Source organism: Corvus cornix, chromosome 2 (genome assembly GCF_000738735.6).
Source record: "Corvus cornix cornix isolate S_Up_H32 chromosome 2, ASM73873v5, whole genome shotgun sequence".
In the NCBI taxonomy this organism is placed as follows: Eukaryota; Metazoa; Chordata; class Aves; order Passeriformes; family Corvidae; genus Corvus; species Corvus cornix.
The window spans coordinates 152677377-152691692 of record NC_046333.1 but is presented as its reverse complement, the minus strand read 5'-3'; the positions used below and the strand labels follow the sequence as shown (position 1 = coordinate 152691692).

The window sequence follows — 14316 nt, the reverse complement described above, 5'->3', positions numbered from 1 at the left end:
GAGGTTTCCACTTGGCAATCTCCAAGCATGGAGCAGAGTGAGCTTTCAACACCGAGCCCTGGACCTGTCCTACCAGGGGATCTACGTGAGGGGGTTATGAGTGGTGTCAGCCACATCTCCAATCCATCACAAGAGGGCAGATGGTGCCTCCAGGAGAAATGATGGCCAAAAACCATTGGACAAGTTCCTGGGTTTTATTATTCAATAAGCAGAGTGCATGGGATGGTGCACTACTCCGAAAGGTCTCTGAAATGGGGTTTATTATTAACCACTTATATTGGCTCACTCTAGTGGAATTTTATGAGAGGAGGAGAATCTCTCCAGGCAGACATCAACAAACAAATTGTAGAGTTGGATGCTGGCAGAGGAGGGGAAGCTTAGGCTGTTGGCAAGCTGCTGATCCAGGGGCTCCTGCCCTGAAATCTCAAACAAATCAGCTCCTTCCCTTCCTCTGGGAAACTCAATTTGGGATTAAGAGGTGTGGTGGCAGATCCAGAAAGGGGTCTGCTGGGGTTTACAGCTGACTCTGCCTGGTGAATGTTCACTGACCATCCCCTCGACCTAGACATGGCCTCACACACACGTTTTTCACACGTGATTTTTTGGGACTGAGATATTTGGTATCAAAAGAGAAGGAGGGAGACAAATGAGAAGAGGCTGACAGCTCGAAATTAGATTAGAGAGCGTGAGACAGAGAAACAGAAAAAAAAATTGGACAGACCCTGAAAAGAGATAAATGGACAGAAAGAGACCATGAAATAAGATATCACAGGGGTAAGTGAGATAAATATACTGTGACTGTGATAAGCACAGGGAGAGGGAGTGAGGAAGAGAGAAGGACAGGAAAAGATAAATAAGATATAGATAGATATTAGACAGATAAATGATAGTGACAGTGACAGACAATACACAGAAACACGGTGACAGGGACAAATGTTGACAGATAGAAATACATAAATAACAGATACAGCAAGACAGACAGCTGAGGACAGAGATAAATAAGTGATTGCGAGACAGAATGCAAGAGATGAATTATAGATAAATACATTAGAAGCAGATAAATAAATGATAGATGAGATAAAGAAAACGATAAATGAAAAGGACAGGTAGGTGTTTATAGAAAGAGAGAAGAGGAGAGAAAGAAAAAGCCAAGGCAGGGAAAGAAGGAGAGAAGGAAGGAAGACAAGAAAAAAGGAAAGAAGGAACACAAGAAAGAAAGAAAGATCAATAAAAAAAGAGAGAAAAGCTTTGTCATAATGGTAACTGAACACAGAGTGTGTCCTTGGCTTGGGAAGATCCTGGTTTGGAAGATATGAATTATGCAAGGTCCAAGCAAGCTGGTATTTCTCTTGCTTGGGAGAGGGGAGAAGTCTCGGAGGGCAAATGAAAGCCTCAATATCTACAAAGGGTAAGAAAAATAACCTCAGCCAAAATGTCAGGCATGCCAGGACCAGGAGAGGATGAGACCTGTAGAGAGGAATGGGCAGCCAGGGAGAATCCAGGCAGCACAGACACCCCTGGGATTATTGGGGAAAAGGGGCTGTCAACTCATGCACATCCTCAGGATTCAAAGGAACCTGTGTGACGAACACACAGCAGAAAGGAGCAGGCAGAGGAGGAGAGACCCAACCACTTCCAGGTGCCCCAAAGAGTGCTTGGAGCCATCTGGAGTGGTGGGAAGGCTCTCCAGATTCCAGACTTTCCACAAAGACACCCTTGCTATGCCCAGAGCTGCCTGAGGCTGGTGTGACCCCCTTGGGCAGGGGTTGCTGGAACAAAGAAGGATCACAGCAGGAAGAGATGGATCCCATCTCTTCTTCATTGACACTCTTCTCTGCCACCATGTTACACGGCAAAAATAATTCCTCAGAGGCAAGGCTTGATCTAAGTTAAAAGGCCAAAAGAGCTTCAGGAAAATAGGAAAAGCAAAGGGAGAATTCGGGGTGTTGCTTTCTTTTGGCCGGGGTTGAAAGAAGGGCAACCCAATGCGAGGACATGCAAGGCACTGAGACACACACAAAGGAAACAGAAAGGGAAAAAAAATGGCCTAGTTCAATCCCCAAACCAGGTCACTTGCTGATTCTCACCTGTGATGTGCTCACCTGATCTACAAGCCATGTCCACGTCCTTCTCGAAATCGGTCTGAAAGACACAGAACACAGAGGACGTGGTCAAAAGGGGGTGGCGGAGGACAGGAAAGCTCGGAAAATGCAAAACTCCCCACTTTAATTAGTGAGGTGGGCACAGCCTTTGCCAGGAGAGCAGAGGTGAGAGGTTTTGCTTGGATTTTCAAACAAGGAAAGCACACCACGTTTTTCCACCTGTTGGCTTTTGAATTTTATCACTGATAAACCGAGAACATTGCGTTTCAATTGGGGTTCATCTGCTCATCCATTCACTTATTCCTGGGCTGCAGATTAAAGTATCCCCCTGGAAGATGTTTATTCACACTTCTAAAAAAAGAAGGGAGCAGGTTCCTGGCCTGAACTGTCTTGGATATGTCACTCCACACATAATTTTAAATGGATTCCCCTCCATTTATTAAAGAGATCTGGGGATCCTGCTGGGAACACCCCATCCCCACTGGACTTTCTTGTGATCTGTCACCAGGTCACATGAAGCGGGAACAAGTCTCTGTTTCTGAAACTCTTTAACGTATAAAATCAATGGCTCCCGCAGGCACAAAGGCTGAATAACTTTTTCAAGTGGTCTGCACAGCCAAAGAAAACTCCTTTCTTCTCCCAGTAGGAGTTAATCCTTTTTCTGAAGCTTTGAGCAGATAACATTTCAAATAACTGGATAAACTGAGTCACAGCGGGCCGTGAGCTTTCATGGAGTATGGGAAAGCTGCAGAGTGGCAAAAGGTAGAAGAGTTCACTGATTATTTCTGGTATCATTTCAGAAAGACACTTAACATAATTGTATTAATGTGATGAAATGAAATCCATTTGAATACTGTGAAGAATGTGGGAGAAATCCCCATCCCCCTGGGATAAACACTTTAATATCAGCAGGTTGAGAGCCAAGAGTTTTTGAACTATCTCAACCTTCCTGATGTTAATTTCCCAGTAAATTCTTTGGGATATCAAAAAAATCAAAAAAGAACAGAAGAGAAATACGACTGAAGTAACATTAGAATGGGCAAATGGGATGACACAGAAAAATATAATCTCATTTTCGTGATAGGAGTCCCAGAAAATGCAGCTTAACAGCCTGCACTAGTTCTGCTGATAAATAAATGAAAGACAGGTTTATATTTAATACCAGTCAACAAGATTTTGTGGGGAAAACAGTTCTACTCAGCTAAGCTCCTTTTCACTAGTTGGGCAGATTTGGAGATTAATGGAACAGGTAACAGCAAAAATGCTGTATTTTGATTTCTTTGGTGATTTTACAAGAAAATAACATTGCGCCCCTCTAAAAATATCAGTAAGGAGTCATCGCTCACAGCCAGATTCCACAGCTTTTTGGGCTGGAATGTGAGGAAGGTGATTGTAAGCTCCCTGCTCCTCCACACACCCATCAGCAGCGCAGGAGGAAATGCAGCATTGCTAAAAACTTGTGGCTGAGATGGAATTTTGCATGGTGGCTGATAATGAATGGAAAACGTGGAGTTGTACAGAGATACAAAACCCTGAAACTTGGGATGGCGACAACAGACTGACAAATACAGGACCCACTTTTTTTCAGGATGCTGAGAATCTGAAGTTATATAAATAATTTGAAGGCATGCGATTTACAGGAGGAGAATAAAAAAGCTCTGGGTGTTAATTTATGGAAAGGAAGATTGAGACTGGGTGTGATGATGGTGTCTATTATTGAAGAAGCCAAAGCACCAGGCATGCAAGGGGCTCTCTAATTACCCACAATTAGGCAGAGCGAGAACCTGGCTGAAAATGAGAAGACTCCGCATTTAAATGAGAAATGAGGCTCCTGTTTTTAGCAAACACCACTGAGGTGTGGTGGAATTAAATCTCTCAGGATTGTGCTGTTTGAAATGAGGCCTCGTACCCAGGCACAAACTGCCCAGTACAGGAGTGACTGGAAAAAAACCATCACTGGGTTGTGCTGTAGTTCTAATATTAACCAGGAACTGTTGGAAGTTGCTAACATCCTCCGATTCTCCTGTTATCTTTATCTTAAGACCAGAAATTAAATGTTTCTTGCATCAAATCACAACAGTGGAGCAGATGCAGGACAAAGCCCCACAGTTTATTCCTTTACTGTTTGTAAAGGACTTACACAACAGGACCACGATTTACAGAGCTTAAACTATTGCCAGTAAAGCAAAATGTGCTTTTGAGAGAAAAAAAAATCCCTCTGAGACAGCATTTTTATGATAATAGCCCCACAGACTGTGATTAAAACAGTATTAAACTACTGCTTCCTAGCTCCAGCCAGGACAAAGCAGCTTGATGGGGATGAAAAGGTCTGGAAGACCTGGGAGGTTTATTTTGGCTCTTTATTTTTCTGAGAAAGAAAAGATCTCACCAAGATGTCTGCTAAACCTGGTGTGCAAGTTTCAGAACCTTAAAATTACAATGCAACACCCCAGATTTGTGTGGAAAAGTCTATTTTAAGTGCTGTGTTTGCTCAAGCAAAAGTTTAAAGGAAATAAGAGCGGTGATTTCAGGATCTGTGATGGACAGAGCCCTGTGCTTGTCAGTTATGAGTTAAAAATTCCCATAAATCCCCTAATAACAGGGGAGGTGGGAGGTTTCCCTACCATGAGCTGAGCATGTCCATTCTGAAACGACCCCCCTGAGTCTCCATTCCCTTCCTCCTGACGATCCACAACCCGGCACTTCACAGCATCCTGGACCTGCAGGAACAGATTGGCAAAGGTCAGACTGACCAAAGCACACTAAATTCTGCTAAAATCAAAAATAAAAATAGCCCTCGTTAGATCAAAAGGACACCGACCCCGCTTTAGCAGCATCCAGGCATTTCCTTCACATGGTTTATGTGTTACATATTTCACACACTGAAGAGCAACTCAGAGGTTTTCCAGCAATCCTGGGTCACTGCTTAGGTCGCTTCTATTTGCTTGATTTATACAGTGAGGAATAAAAATGTTCTTTATTTTGCAGCTTGCAATATGTTTACAACGGATGCTCCTGCATTAATCACTGGATTGGTGTCTACAAAGTCTGATTGTGATCCTGTAATATAAATCTGATCCCAGACTCACTGAAATAATTGGGAAAAGAAAAAAAATCCCAGTGACTGCAATGGGAGTTAAAGGCATGCTCATATTCATAATGCAATTAGTGGAAGGAGTCTCAGCCAAGCCAGTGGTGTAATTCCATTGATTTCATTGGCCTGACATAAGAAATTAATCTGTTTTACTTAATTTAAAGGAACTGTAAGAAGATAAAATGAAAAAGAAAAAGCCCCTTCCTGTCTCTGTTATTAATAGTCTCTCCACTCAGCAGGATGAAAGGAATAAAAAAAAATAAAAGATTCATCCTTTTCTTCCCTGATATAATTCACCATTTTAAATCTCCACGGGGAAGCTGAAGAGAATTTCCTCAATTTCCTTGCTTGATTATTGCTGGCTGTACTTCCTAGCTGGGATATCAAGGTGTTAATGCCAGCACAGATTTCATCCTGTAAATCTCAGTGCATTTTGCCCCTGTTGAAATCAAACAAATGGCTTCTTTAATGTGGCAGTTTTGGAGGTGGGGTGCGAACATTCTGGAAATGTGAATTTTGGTGGTAAACAAGCAAAGCCTGACATGTTATCCCATCTCAGGCTGCCCACCAAATTCCACTCTGCTTCACCCCTCCTTTCCTTTGACCAAAAATGTCATGGACATTTTTGTGGTCATCATCTCCCCAAAGGCAAAATTTGTAGGGTTAGAGGAGTTACCATGCTGGCTGGACACTTCTCCAGGTGATTTTTATGGGAAAGAATGTTGATTATATAAAAGATAACGACTTGTCCCTCTCACCTCCCTCCTGAGGATGCAATGGACCATCACGATGACAAATCCCTCCAAGGAGTCGAAGACGGCAAAAAGGATCTGGAAGAGCGCCGAGCGCCGGTCAGTGATGGCCAGCACTGCAGACATCCAGGTGAGAGCCAGCAGAGGCAGGACCACACAGGAGCTCCAGAGGGAAGCCCTGTCAAGGGAGAGGGAAAGAGAGCTCAGCTCCACCTCACCCACTTCCAGGTGGGGTTCTCATTCAGCCTCCAGATCCCACCAGGCTTCTCCAGCCAACATCTCCGTGTGGGAGACCTTTCCTAAGCCCCTCTCCCAGGGAAGCAAGAAGAGGCTTTGCACTCACTCTACCCAAACAGGGGGGACAACTTCCCAATGGTGCAGTCATGCATAAAACCAGAGGTGGGGAGGAAGGATGCAGATCCCTCCCTCCCCCTTCCCCGCCCTTCCCACTCTGCCCCTAATCCACCACCACGGCTTTTCCCAAGGGAAGGAGACAAAATACAATCACTGCAGGTTGCCAAGGGGAAGGGGAACAGTTGCAGCAGAGACTGGTCTGTCACGATGGCTGTCGGCACTCAGGTCACAGACACTTGGACTTCCACAGCACATGGAAGACACCAACACTGGGACGTGTCACGCTTTCGAGTGACTCGAACGGACAAGCAGAGAGCTGATGTGCAGACTGAAATATTTGTACTGCTCCTTTACTCTACAGCTGATGGTCCCTACAACACTGAGAACTAAAACCCGACCTAATTTCCCTGTGGTCAGAAAATTTTCCGCTTTCTTGTGCGATCTCCCCAGCTGATGCTTTGGAAAAAAAGCTTTTTGTTCCGTGTTTGACAATTCTTGTAAGGAAGTTTATTCCTGTGTGGACATTAACTTGAGATTCAAGCCACATCTCCATTCACAAGACAGAAAACCAGACAAAACGAGTTTTCTGTGATGCAAGTGCTGCCCCAGGAACCTCCACTTTAGCTGGGAATGATGGCCCTGCAAATGGGAATGCAGCTCTTCTCCCAGGGACTCTTCAGGCATCCATCTCTCCAACCAGAAAAAAAGATCCCAAACAGTTTTAACAGCTGACTAGGGAGACTTTAAGCTGTCACTCATCCCTTATATTTGGCACCAAGAATATGAGGAGAATTTCTCTGTGGGCTTTTACCTAACAAACCAGAGCAGACCTTGAATAAAAAGTGGAGCTACAAGAAAATCTCCAAATACAAACAAATACAGGCGAGACAAGAAATTACAGGACAGATACCATGACACACGTTTTGCAGTACTTACATGGGACTTGCTTACCATTTCCTGATCTATGACCAAGGGTTTAATGTTTACTTGCTGGTTACCTCACAGACCCCAGTGAGAGTTTTCCCTGAACAAAGCTGGAGTTTGGATACAGGTTTGGACATCAGGATAGAACGCCCTGGCTTCATTAAGAGTTTTTCAAGGATTGTTACATCAGTTCTGCAATGACCACACACTGAAGTGACAGTTTATTTTTATAGTCAGAATGAGACCCTGATTACAAATATTCCTACGCCCTGTCCACACTCGGATGTGTTCCCTCATGGTATTATTAAGGAATTAATTTACCTAAGGGAGCAGGGAAATGGAATCTTTTTTTTTTAAATTAGAACAAGCATTGTGAGACCTCTGTGTAAGGTAGAGGCCATGATATAATCTGATACCTTGTAATTTTATCTTGGACAGCAAATGCTGTTCCTTAATGCCCAATAAGAACTATGATTTCAAAGTATTAAAAAACACCCAAAAAAACCAGCAGACAGCCCGCAACCAAACAACTCCTAAACAGAAATTGCTTATTCCAATTCTCTGGAATCTGCCTCATTACACTGAAATCTCTCTTTTCTGTCATTTGTGGTAGTGCCTTCATATATCTGACCAGGCAGCAAGTGCATGAAAGACAAAATCAGAGAGGCCAAATGAAAAGTAAGATCTGGTTGATAAGGAACCTCTCTAGATGTGTCTTCCATGCAAGTATCAGCAAACACAACATGGCTGAGTAGGTGGAATAATTCCAGCAGCAAGGGGAAACCATAAAGTTCAATAAAAGCTGCTGGAAAAGGTCTGTAAGAGACAACTCTGCTTCCTGGAACTATCTGGTCTTCCAGAACACTCTTGGTGCACCCACTCTGTGGATGCTCCTGCCACCAATGTGCAACAGGAGACCTGGCAACCACACCTGAGAATGGATCTGAGCCAGGTCTGAACCAAACATCTAAACCTGGGTGGGTTTTCCATTCCTGGAAAGATCTGCAAACTCATAAAGACAATGATCTGGAGCCAAGATTTAGATGTGGATTTGGGGTGGTAAGGGATGCTGCTGAGAAGGTAAATTATATGTAAATTATGTTTCTGTTCAGTAAATGGTCAGATTTGAATCCACTGGCTTAAAAAAACCTGCTTTAAAAAGGAATTATTTGAGTCAATTTGCTCTGCCCTTCCAACCAGATGATGAAAACATCATCTGCCCTTCCAGCTCAGCCAATGACCACATGTTCAGCCGGAACAAATCAGGATTTTCCCGAGTTGTGCTGACTTACACCAGCTCGCAGTTCTGCTCTCTTTGTGATTCACCTTCCAGATGCCTTCTCAACAGCATTCATCCCTTACAAAATTGATGGAAATGCTGCTTGCCACTTAAATGCACCATCTTTATTCTCAGGCAGCAGATGGCAACAGGTCACAGGAAATGGAATTTACTCTAATTTCACTTGCAGGGCTCTGCTTAGATCTTTGAAATATTAAACTCCAAATTAAAAGGTCCATTAAAGAAATCAGGTAAAGACTGGAATTTCAGGTGAAAACACATGGGAAGATAAGTGGGTTTTGTGTGAGACTGCCCTTAATTCTACTTGCTGTGAGCTGAATTCATAGCAGGACTCATATTTCTGCCACCCTCCCACCTGTCCCTTCTTTAGGAGGCACAGTGAATCCTTGAAAGATCCCAGAATTACTTACAGGACCTAAGAAACATCACATTAGGGTGCTTATCATGAGATGTGATATGATCAATCATTATACAGTGACATTGTGACCACCTAATGGCTTTTCGTGGATTAGCCATGATCAATAAATCCATGATTTTTCTTGCTTGGGACAAAGGAATTAGCAGGCAGATCCTCCTATTTATCCCATTTATGACAGCCCTTAGGATGAGTGACAGCAGCATCCAGGGAAGATCATTACAGCATGCTCAGGAAGCAGGATGCTGGTTTGTGGTGTGGTGACCCTGACATGTCAGTGTCACTCAGCAGGACAGCCGTGGTGTCACAGCTGTGGTGCAGAGGAAGGGGGATAATTTGGGATATGGCATTGCCACAGTGCAACCAGACTTAACTGCAAGGATGTGTGACAGCATGGCCACACTATGGCACCGTCCTCAGCTTTGTCACAGAATCACTGAGGTTGGAAAAGACCTCTAAGATCGAGTCCAACTCTTGTCCCAGCACTGCAAAACCATGTCCCCAAGGGCCATGTCTACACAGCTTTTAAATCCCTCCAAGGATGGGGACTCTACCACCTCCCTGAGCAGCCTGTTCCAATGCTTGATCATCCTTTCAGTGAAGAAGTTTTCCCCAATATCCAACCTGAACCTCCTCTGGTGTAACTTGAGGCCATTTCCTTTTGTTCTGTCGCTTGATAGGAGAAGAGCCCAACTCCAACCCGGCTCCAACCTCCTTTCAGGGCGTGATAAGGTCCTCCCAATCCTCTTTTTCTCCAGGACAAACAATCCCAGCTCCCTCAGCTACTCCTAACATGCTCTAGAACATGGGATCTACCATAGGAAGCACCCAGCCTTATGAAAGCACACAGCAGACCCTGCTCTGGCAGCAAGGATTTGGCCAAAATGACAAAATCCAGCTGTGGTTTTGTCCTTTCTGTAGCTGGAAGCACTGAGAGTCTTTGTCTTTGGAAAAGAAGCAGAATAAAGGGATTGCACTTAGAGGAAAGCGATGGAAAGAGCAAAAAGAATGGGTTTGGAGATAAAAGATCTGCATGGAGAAAGATGAAGAGCCCTGCCCCGAGAAAAGGCGAGTGCAGGGGGACGCACAGGATATGCCAATAAAGACGTAAAGGGCCATTAGAAAGGGCAAGGTGATCAATTCTTGTCATTACTCAGCCCTGACAGAGCAGCAGCAACGTAAGTTAAAGAAGCAGCAGAAGGAAACAATCTCTTTATAATTCAAAACCTGCTCCTGGAGAGGAGCTCTGAAAAGGGAATTGGACTCATAATGGATGGCTCCATAACACCAGTGGTTCTGCTGCAGGAAAATCACAGTGCAGGGATGTGCTTTATTTATTCTCTCATGCTTTTCTGCTCCTCTGACTTGCATTCACAGAATTACAGAATCATGGAATGGTTTGGGCTGGAAGGGACCTTAAAAATCATCTAATTCCACCCCACTGCCATGGGCAGGGACACTTTTCACTAGACCAGGCTGCTTACAGCTCTATCCAACCTGGCCTTAAATGCTTTTTAAACACTTAAACACTGTTCCTCCCAAAAGCAAGAGTGTTGTCCCAATTTTAGGGACACTTTCAGAGCAAATCCCTGTAACTCAATGCCCATATAACCAAGACAGGAGACCTGTAACTAGAAAAGAGGGGGAACTCTGCTTGCTCTTCCCATGCACAGGGAAAAAAGAAACACCTGCTGTGATTTTTATTTTTCCCAAAAAGATGATTAGACTCCCAGTAGCTGCAATATAAATAATAAAATTAGGGGAACAGGAAATCAAATGCCTCTAAACTGCCCCGAGCAGCCTGATCTAGCGGAAAGTGTTCATAGTGGGGGGGTTGGAATGAGATGAACTTTAGGGTCCCTCCCAACCCAAAGCATTCTGTGATGATTTTATAACACATGAGACAGGCAGGTGGGACCAGACTTCTTCATTATTCACCTTTAATAAAGGAAGGTGTTCTCTGAAAGTCCAACAAGGACTTGCAGGATCCAGGTTTATCCCCAGGTAAGGATAGGATTTCAAATTCCTTGAACCATGAGAACAACACTCTCCTGAGGAACAGTCTCCTTCCTAAAACCAGCCAAGCATGGAAGTATTGATTCACATTAGTGCTGGAATTACAACACAGGCAGAAAATTTGACAACTAAGACTCCCTAAAAGGATGTTGAGCCAAGAAAAAGGACAAAATCCATAGATGGGAGATCTGACATGTGAATGCCTAAGGATTTAAGAGGGATGATGATGAGAAGGGTCACGAGGAAGCCCTGATATTGGCTCTTGGGTGGGGTGCCTGGAAAAATGTACTGTGCCAGGGCTTTAATCTTGGGCCAATCTCTTCCCACTGGTCAGAGCCTGATAGTTCATATTTCCAATGAGCTGCTTAGCAGGAATTCATAAAATCATGGAATGGTTTGGGTTGGAAGGGACCTTAAAGGTCATTTAGTTCCAACCCCCTGCCATGGGCAGGGACACCTTCCACTAGAGCAGGTTGCTCCAAGCCCCATCCAAGCTGGCCTTGAAGACTTCCAGGGATGGGACATCAACCTCCACCCATCCATCCATCCACCCATCCATCCACCCGTCCATCCATCCGTCCATCCATCCATCCACCCATCCATCCATCCACCCACCCACCCATCCATCCACCCATCCACCCATCCATCCACCCATCCATCCGTCCACCCATCCACCCATCCATCCACCCATCCATCCATCCATCCATCCATCCATCCACCCACCCACCCATCCATCCACCCACTCCCCATCCATCCACCCATCCATCCGTCCACCATCCATCCATCCATCCATCCATCCATCCATCACCCACCCATCCATCCATCCATCCACCCATCCATCCATCCATCCATCCACCCATCCATCCATGCATGCATCCAGCCATCCATCCATCCATCCATCCATCCATCCCTCAGCACTCCCTGGCTCTAAGAAAGCCCCTGAGATGCATTTCCCATCTCAGATAAAATAATTTTCACAGGTAGAAAAGACAAATTAATTATAAAGCAACATCTCCCAGGCTGAGGGTGCCCTACAGGCAGCAATAAACAGGAGGAAATGTGGGAACAGAGGTCTTCCTATGGAAAAACCTGCTCAGCATCTTCAGCACAGCCTAAAGGGAAGGATTTATTTAACCCACACCTGCCAAGTCAAGCTAACCCCTAACAGGTCACAGATATCCAAAGATTTCCATTTATCACTCCCAGGTCAAGAAATCACAATTTCCAGTATTTTTCTACTTCTGCCACTTTTCTCTCCCATTAGTTCACTCTGTTCTCCCTCCCTTACACATCCCCTTATCTGACCACAGATATCACCACAAAGATTTCCAAAAGCCAAGAAAAATGGGCTAAAGGATCAATTTCTCATTCCATGCTATCCCAGAAACTTCTGGAACCCATGAGAGGGAAGCTGGAAAGGGCATGAGCAACCCAGCAGGAACAAGGCAGGAACACCCTTGATGTGTTCTCCACCAAAAATTTATGGCTCAGTCCAGGCCAGAGAGGACCCAGGAATCCTCATGGCCTTTAATCCACATTTCAAGACTCCAAAACTGAACAGCAAAGCTGCTCCAAAGTCTGGGAGGATGGAGCCCAGCAGAAGGGTGGCAATGGCACGAAGCATAATCAGGGCCTGGCCTTTTGGAAAACCTCACTTACAATAAATTTGGAGGAGAAAAAGCAGGAACAGTTCAGCTGCAGGATGAAGTGGATGTCAAGGGGAAATGAGTGAAATTATTCGTGTATTCCTCAGTGTTCCCTTTGCAAGGAGAAGAGCATGGGACACTTGAGGACAAACAACAAAATTGATACTGGACCCTGTCATCTGAGGTATCCAATCTGCTGGGAAACAAAACATTAAAAAATCCTCTTAACAAGAGCCCTCCAATTTCTATCAATCCACTTAAATTAAAGAAGCAGGATGAATAGGAGATCTGGCTTTCACATCCCTTTTTTTCCCCTCATTTGGAGATGAATCAGAATTTGTGATTTATCACAGACCAATGTCAGACACTATAGGAGAGGGACTTGAGACTCTTTAACTTTTAAAATTAATTTACTATGAACAGAAAGCCTCTTCTATTTAAGAGTCTAATTTATTAATAGTAAATCTTCTGCTGGTTTAACATTCCTCTGCAGTTACAGGAATCCAAAAAGCAGTGAGCTGCTCATTCCAGACTTGTGGTACATGCGTCTGGACCAATTCCATGTCACCATCTCAGCTGGGCACTGCTGAAAAAGGTGAATAAATGACCTTAGCAGTGAAAAATAAATCAGATTTTGTTCGGTTTTTCATTTCACTGAGAAAACCACAGAATCATAGAACCGTTTGGGTTAGAAGGGGCCTTAAAGAACATCTCATTCCAACCCCCTGCCATGAGCAGTGACACCTTCCAGGTGCACTTGAGCTTTGATTTTCTTTTATCTTTCTACATTTTGAGATCTGGCACTCGGCTGCCTCTTTTAGTTCAGATTAATTAAAGGTAGGAATTTTTGAACTGCGAATGATCTGAGACTGTTTCCTTCACACGTTTTGCATGTATTAATTTAGACATCAAAACCAAAGTGTAGCATCACTTGCGTGTGATACAGATAATAAAATTTCCAAAAGGGAAGGAAGAAAGACAAACCTTCCCTCATCGCTCTCCCTCCAACCTTAACCTTTGGGAAAAAAGCCAACCACATAAATAGCAACAATTTCTCCAGCAGAACAAAGCTCTGGCATTAATTTTTTTTTTATTTTCTTTTTTTTAAGCTAACTCCATCAGCATCTAAGAAGAGATTTAACAGCATTTGATTTTCATAACTCAGAGCTATGAAATGCTTTAAGATTTGGAGAATTAATTCCAAGTGCTTTCAGGGGTCCAAAAGAGGCAGTCAACACTTATCAAATCAGACCTGCAGGCCTACAAGGTATTAAACTTAACTTTACCATTTCATAAGAGGAGAAAAAAAACCCACTTAGAAGTGATTCACCAACTCACTTAAACCACACTCAGTGCTCTGCAGCCTCTGGAGGAAAACACTCAAGCAAAAGATGGATTTTGGAGTCCCTGTCTACCACCAGAATTACTGGGAATCACATCTTTAAGTCTGGAACTCCAAGAACAGGGCATTAAACAAATACACAGCTTGCAACAAATGCAGAGTCCCTTTGTCTTCCATGGGCTGCTCACATGCTTAAATCTGAAATCTAGGCATGTCAAAAAGCACTTTTCAGGATCCAGCCCATCAGCTCCAGGGGTGTTTCAGGAGCCCTGCACTACTCATGGCCCACAGAATGAGGTCAGGGAGAGCTGGGGGATGTCAGGGAGGTGGGCAGGGACATGGGGAGAGAAAACAAACATGGGCTGGTGAGT

The 14316-nt window shown here is 44.1% G+C and overlaps 1 protein-coding gene across 13 annotated transcripts in view; it reads right to left on the bottom strand.

Moving 5' to 3' along the window:
* Positions 1-14316, bottom strand: part of ADGRB1 (adhesion G protein-coupled receptor B1) — a 283118-nt gene that overhangs the window by 20113 nt on the left and 248689 nt on the right. For 9 of the 13 annotated variants that reach the window (XM_039548691.1, XM_039548698.1, XM_039548696.1 and 6 more), the window contains 3 exons: positions 5955-6126; positions 4727-4822; positions 2088-2142 (listed from right to left, as the gene is read on the bottom strand). In XM_039548691.1, the coding sequence (XP_039404625.1) occupies positions 2088-2142; positions 4727-4822; positions 5955-6126 (323 nt within the window). The remainder of the gene's footprint in view (positions 1-2087; positions 2143-4726; positions 4823-5954; positions 6127-14316) is intronic. The other 4 variants (XM_039548694.1, XM_039548703.1, XM_039548701.1 and 1 more) reach the window with 1 other exon arrangement.